This window comes from Prorops nasuta, unplaced genomic scaffold (genome assembly GCF_024137725.1).
Source record: "Prorops nasuta isolate Cenicafe-Biocafe unplaced genomic scaffold, Cenicafe_Pnas_1.2 PNAS00001, whole genome shotgun sequence".
NCBI classification, from domain to species: Eukaryota; Metazoa; Arthropoda; class Insecta; order Hymenoptera; family Bethylidae; genus Prorops; species Prorops nasuta.
Genome location: NW_027116798.1, coordinates 15,517,966 through 15,524,872, shown reverse-complemented (window position 1 = coordinate 15,524,872; position 6,907 = coordinate 15,517,966). Strand labels below are relative to the sequence as shown.

Genomic DNA, 6,907 nt, shown 5'->3' with positions numbered 1-6,907 from the left:
TATCTTGTAGCAAAAATGCTTCTCGCAAAATTGGCTTTGTTCTTTTTCACTGCACTATCGAACTGGTGCAATTAGTTGAAATAAGACAAACATATGTTTTATCGCTCTAACTTATTGCACTAGTGCAGTAATACAGCGAAAAAGAACAGACTTTTGCGAGAAGCATTTTTGCTACAAGATAGTATAGGGAAGCAGAAACTATACCTGTACATGATTCAGTTTTGAACAGTAATTCAAAATGGCGGAGTTGGCAACGCTGACTCTGTTCATTCTCCTTCCTTCCACTCCCTTCTATTCTTCATGGTTGAAACGCTGCCATAATCAATATATAGGATAAAATAAAAGCGAAAAGTACAAAATCAAGGTAAATTTTACAATTGGCTAAGATGACTCTTATTGAAGGGATTGGGGATGAAGTAACAGATTTTTTCATATTCGTTAGTATTTTAATAATGGGATGGTTTGCATGGTGTTCTACTAACATTGGAGATCAACCATTGATACAAACAGTCCTGATTCTTCAGCATCAAACTCGCACTCGTTTTTCTGAGTTAAGAAGTCATTCAAATTTAATATCTGTGAATAATTTTTCAAGTTTTTCACTAAGTGAAAGTGCAAGTTCTGCTACAAATTTACAAGAAAGTAGTGGAAATGAACTAAATTATCCGGGGGTATCAATTGATGGTATTAAATATGAACAAAAAAGTTTTTTATTTGCGTGTGTGTTAAGCATTTATGAAGTAATTATTTTACAGCAGATTCAAGTGAGATTCCTGCATCAGAGGAAGATCTTATTGAGGCTATGGATTCCTTTCATGGCAATGGTAACACAATTTTTAATGGACAATCAAAAATTGCTAAAGCCAAGTCAACAAACACAGTTGAAGTGAAAAATTTATCCATACATGAAGCAACAACAGAAAAGATAACATCATTGAATAATAATATCAATATAAAGCTTAAATTTATAAATGATGATTTAAAGATAGTGACAAGCAGTTTAAATGAGCTACTTGGGAATTTTAAACGGTAATTATTATTGTATATAACAACAAAAATTTTAAAATAGGTTTATATAAATGAATATATGTCATGTGACGGAAAGTCTTATCTAACTTAATGGCCTATAAGGTTGCATAGAAACGACAGATACATATTATTTAAATTTACATTTCTAATGTTGAAACAGCTTTCGAACTTCCAAGAAATTAAAATATAAAATTTAATTGATAAGACTCCCATGTTATACATGAAATAGCAACTTTAAAGATATAATTTTCTATTTTGATAGTATATTATACTATGCTTTTTGAAATAGCATTACCTATTCGTGCAGATAAATCAAGTTTTTTTTTATTAAATTGGTCTAGTGTACCAATCAAATTACTTATTCAACTGTTACATCACCAAGCAGATGTAATCTGTACTTTTGAAGAGCTAAAAATTGCCAAAAATTGGTTAGCTCTCTTGCTGGATAGAACATACATTTGTGTAATAAAGTGATTAAAATGTAATGCAGGAATGGATTTCTGAATGTTGTCTAATGGCAGAAGTTCAAGTTTGCAAAGAATTGATTTCGTGAGTTTCAACATATAAAAGTTAAAGCTGGCATATTTAGCCTATTTTTAGTTATCCATAAAAGCAAAACTAGCATTTCGCAGTGACGTTACTTGATGACAGTAGAAACATCTTTTAGTGGCTAGGAACGTCACGGATTTCATTTTTGTTTGTCACTGCTGGCATTCTGGTAACACTGAATTGCATTGTATTAAACAAAATTTTAGATAGTCAATGCTTGGATTGCAATAACGTGTAATAATAAATCATTTAATCTGGGAAAAAAAAGATTTATTGAAATTCTAATATCGCATAAGGTAAGCAAATTACATGAGACTAAAAAACCGTAACAAATAAAAGCACTTGCTACAGATAAAAGCTTACTGTTAACAAATTATTTTTAAAAACTTCTCAGGCAATGCGGGTTGCACTAAGACTAACAATTCCATAAATGTAAAAACTCACTGTACAGAATGAAAGAGTTTTTATCCTACATTTTCTAACACTTTTCTAAATACTTTTTCTATCCAGAGCTTCACTTCATTTTTACACATTCTTCTTATTCTTTTCATAATTTATCAGTGTTATTGGAAATTACTTGTACGTATGAAAGAAAACACTCATGGAAACAAAGCATGGCCAAATTGTAAAAAGTAAAGCATCTTTTTAGCTGGCAGACACTAGTTAATTGCTATATTGCATCAGTTAATTTTCTTGAAAGCAACGGAAGTTTATGAAAAGTATGGAATAATTTAATCACAAATAATGACCATCAATTTTTGGATTATTGTGTAGTATTTAAACAGTAATTAATATAGTTAATCGTAAAATAATAAAAATTCTAGCTACTGGTTTGTTCCCTTAGCTTAGTAATGTATGAATGTTACTTTTTTGCACCTACTGTTTCTTAATAAAACTTAGGCTTCGAACTAGTAGTTAACTGTCGGCTACTGGATGAAAATCTTTACTTTTCAGTCAGAATGTGCTTTGGTACTGTAGTTTTAGAGTCAAAAAAGGGTTGTTTGGAAAATATAACAGAACAGTGTTTGAGGGCTTAATCTTTGTGGAATGGTGTGAGGAATATGCCTGTGAAGTTTTGCTTAAATCAGGGTGGAGGAATTTGGTTTACAGTGAAAAATATAAAAGAAGTACATTTCGTCAGTTTTTCGCTTATATCACATTTCTCTTTGATCTAATATGTAAAAGTAATACTTATTAAAAATGATCCTAAGTACATTTCCTGTAAAGTAGACTTTTAATAAAAACTTAGAAAAAATAGTTCTTGCAAGCTACACCAATTATTGCCGAAAGAAACCAATTTTCTTTTGTTCTTTGCCTCTTTTTAATTACAACTCAATCATTATAAAAATGTACCAGGATATCTATTTTCGAATATAAATAAAACAAATAAAAATATTTTTCATCAATTCAAATTGGCGGCCTATTAATCTCTAGAGGACTGGCCCGATTTTTAATATTTTTTTTTTATAATTAAATAATTTTTTTATTTCTAAGTGCGCTTAATTTTGAGAAACCTGACTTTAGTTACGTTGAGGAAACAAAACACTTTGTAAGCGCTGAATAATATATGCGGCATGATTGGTCAGTTTGATCGAATTTCGTTAAGGGGATGCATTGCGCGTCGAGAAAGTACTTCTAAATTATCTTCTACAATTTAAAAAATTTGAATATATTCATAGGGACCAAATTGGCTCGTATTGATCTGCTTAATTAACGTAAAGGCTTATTTTTTGGATTCAAAAAAAAAATTTAAATCGGATATTAATAATAATATTTTATTTCCCATCAATAATTTCGAAAAAGGGAGCCTTTGCGACGCTGCGCCAAACTTCAACGAAAAAATTAAGAACAACAAGAAGCAAACATTCCCATAGATGTAGAAGATTTTTTGGAAATACTATTGTAGCGCAACAAGGAAAAATGTGCAAATTTGCCATTGTTGCGCTACAATAGTATTTCCAAAAAATCTTCTACATTTATGGGAATATTTGCTTCTTGTTGGTCTTAAATTACTCGTTGAAGTTTGGCGCAGCGTCGCAAAGGCTCCCTTTTTTGAAATTATTGATGGGAAATAAAATATTATTATCAATATCCGATTTAAAAATTTTTTTTTTTTAATCCAAAAAGTAAGCCTTTACGTTAATTAAGCAGATCAATACGAGCCAATTTAGTCCTATGAATATATTCAAAATTTTAAAATTGTAGTAGATAATTTGGAAGTACTTTCTCGACGCGCAATGCATCCCCTTAAGTTCGTCTAAACACAGACTTTGCTCCAAAGGCTTAAAATAGGGTTTCGGCCCTTAAAGGAATAACAAATTAAATAAGCCTACAAGGGTTAAACAAATGGGATTAAGTCAAGTGTATTTTACGTAATTTCCGATGATGAAACTGAATCTTGCATCTGATTCTTCCTATCAGAGATCGCCGCAAATGATATTTTCATCAATATTTTCAGCTTTTATTGACGATTAATTCAAGAATGCTCACTCGAAAAATTTCATATGCCAATAAAAAAAATTGGCCAATCGAAATTTTTCATTTGCCTATTACAAGAAAAATGGTTAATCTAAATTTTTCATTTTCCCAATGATAGAATAATGGTCACTCGAGATTACCTATTTGCCAATAATCAACAAATATTCATTAGAAATTTCATATTTTCCAATAACAGAAAATGACCAAACGAAATTTTTCATTTTTCTTTACCTGAGAAATGATTTCTCGAAATTTCTTATTTAACCAGTAACCAAAGAGTGGCCATTATTCCTTCGAAACAAATTTCCCTAAATTTTCCGGTTTTCCAAAAGAATTTACAAAAATTCGCTAACTATCAATCAGTCTATTTTATATATGTACGAGGTGTAACAGTAATGATGCTTTTAATTTTAATCACTTATTCTTAAGGATAAACTAAATCTAAAAGTCATGTACCATTATATCCGTAAAAGCATCATTGCTGAGATACATCAATTTGAAATCTATAAATCAGGGCTTTGATTCAACGGAAAAATTACTTTGCTGTCACTTTCGCTTGCACTTCCTTTTTATATACAAAAGAAGCTCGTACTTCACCCTTCTATATTGCTACACGCACAAATGTGAAACTATACCAATTATAAATATTATCTCCTGATGTCCAACATTCCTGAACCTGATGCTGCTGAAATTTATTTTCCGTATCTTTTTAAAAGAATCCTCGAAAGCGCCTGTTGTTGAAAATTTGGAACAACGATACGGCGTTATTTGTAGATTAATTTTCAAGTCGTTTTATCTTTTCGGTGACGCGACATATGAACTGCTCTAAGTTAGTCTAAAAATAAGTATTATATTAAAAAAGCGATTATAAGAAATCATATTTTTTCTGTTTTGGAAAATCTTACTGTTTTACCAGATAGAGCAGTTTGCTGTGTGCATCATTAGAAGATCTAAATGCCTGGAAAATAGACTTTCAAGTAAGGCCTAAGTCTTCTCTGGACATTTCAATCAAAGTGGAGAGTTTCTTTAAGAAAAAATAAGCCTTTTTTCATTTTATGAAGGGACAAGCCACAAATTTAAGAATAATTTTTTCTTTATGCCATAGATTTTCCAAGGTTTTTGCATAGAGTCTGCCTAAATGGATTTGCCAGTAAAACTAGGCAATTGCTAGACTAGATTCTAATTTATAGTGATTAGAAGTTGATATATGGTCACCAAAAAGAAATATTTTACAATTCACCAAACAAATCGTAATAGAATGAAGAGAAAAGTATAAGCATTTACTAACTTATGTGAAATCTTCTCGTACCTAAGAGCGTGCACAGACTATGAATAATAATCTACAGCATTAACAAAAAATTATTCTTAATTTTGTAGCTTGTCCTTTCATAAAATGAAAAAGGCTCATTTATTTTAAAGGTATCCTTCAGGCTCTCGGTTTAGACCGAAATTTCGAGACAAGACTATGGCTTTACTTGAAAACCAATTTTCGAGTCATTTTGCTCTTCCAATGATGCAGCAAACTCCTGTATTTGATAAAACAGTGATATTTCCAAAAACAGGAAAAAAATACGATTTTTATAATAGCTTTTTTAATATAATACCTATTTCTTGACCACGTTAAAACAGTTCATATGTCGCATTACCGAAAAGATAAAACGACTTAAAAATGAATCTACGAATAACGCTGTATTATTCTTAGGATTTTTCAACTAAATGGGTGCTATCGAGGATCGATCCTTTTAAAAATAGCCAGAAAATAAATTTCGTTAACACCAAGATCAGAAATATAAGACATTAGGAGGTAATATTAATAATCGGCATAGTTAAGTGATTGTGTGTGTGTATGCGTGTACGACAATACTTTACAATGCAGAAGAACAAACTTTTTTTGTTTCTTGAAGGGGAACTGTCAACGAAAGTGAGAGTAAAGTGACTTTTCCGTTGAATCAAAGCCATGATTTATCGGTTTAAAATTGATTTATCTCAGCAATGATGTTTTTACGGGTGTCATAGTATAGGGCTTTTCTACTTAGTTTAGCCTCAAGTATATGTGGTTAAAGTTAGAAACATCATTGCTGTTACACCCTGTATAGAAAGGGAAGTGCCAACGAAAGTGACAGTAAAGTAATTTTTCCATTGAATCGAAGCCCTGATTTATCGGATTAAAATTGATTTATATCAACAATGATGTTTTTGTGGTATTAACCCATTAAGGCCGAAAACGGTCGATTTTAGACTATGTTTTGTAGCTGAATTTTAGATATTTAATGAAGTAGGGACTGGGTCTAAGGTGTGATTCTTTATGTTTTTAGGTGAGCTTAATCAGAATCCGAGCTCAAAATTCATAAATTTTGACCACCAAATTAATCATGGCGGCTTTTTGCAAAAAATTGTAAAAAATGTTGTCATTTTCGAAGTATACGATTTCTTTTCAGGCATAAAACGTACAAATATATGGATATTTGATCAACCATAAGCACACAAATTTCCTGATGTTTAACGGTGAATTTGTACCTTCATACTTTATTTGCTACAATAGTCGGCAAAATGTAAAAAAGTACAAAAAAAATCTTTTTTTCTTAATTAATTTTTTCTTTAAGAACTAAAGACTTAAATAAAAATTGTTCAAGAATAAAAGTGTCTTAGAATTGATTAAAGAATTCACTTCAATTTTTAAAGATTTTTTGGAGATATCTTTCGAAAATTTTAATTATGCAATTTTTCAAAAAATAAAAAATTATTTCCAAAGAAACTTAAAAAATTCGAGTGTATCTTTCAATTAATTATTAGATATTTTTATTCTTAGAAAGTTTTCATCAAACTTTGTAGTTTTTGAGAAAAAAATGAT

At 30.4% G+C, this 6,907-nt stretch overlaps 1 protein-coding gene across 2 annotated transcripts in view; it reads left to right on the top strand.

Moving 5' to 3' along the window:
- Nucleotides 1–248: 248 nt before the first annotated feature.
- The window catches only part of LOC136774364 (transmembrane and ubiquitin-like domain-containing protein 1), a 139,723-nt gene continuing 133,064 nt past the window's right edge, over nt 249–6,907 (top strand). The window contains exons 1-3 of one of the 2 annotated variants that reach the window (XM_066728617.1): nt 249–364; nt 443–684; nt 756–1,029. In XM_066728617.1, the coding sequence (XP_066584714.1) occupies nt 453–684; nt 756–1,029 (506 nt within the window). In that variant the 5' untranslated portion in view covers nt 249–364; nt 443–452. The other variant, XM_066728607.1, reaches the window with a different exon arrangement.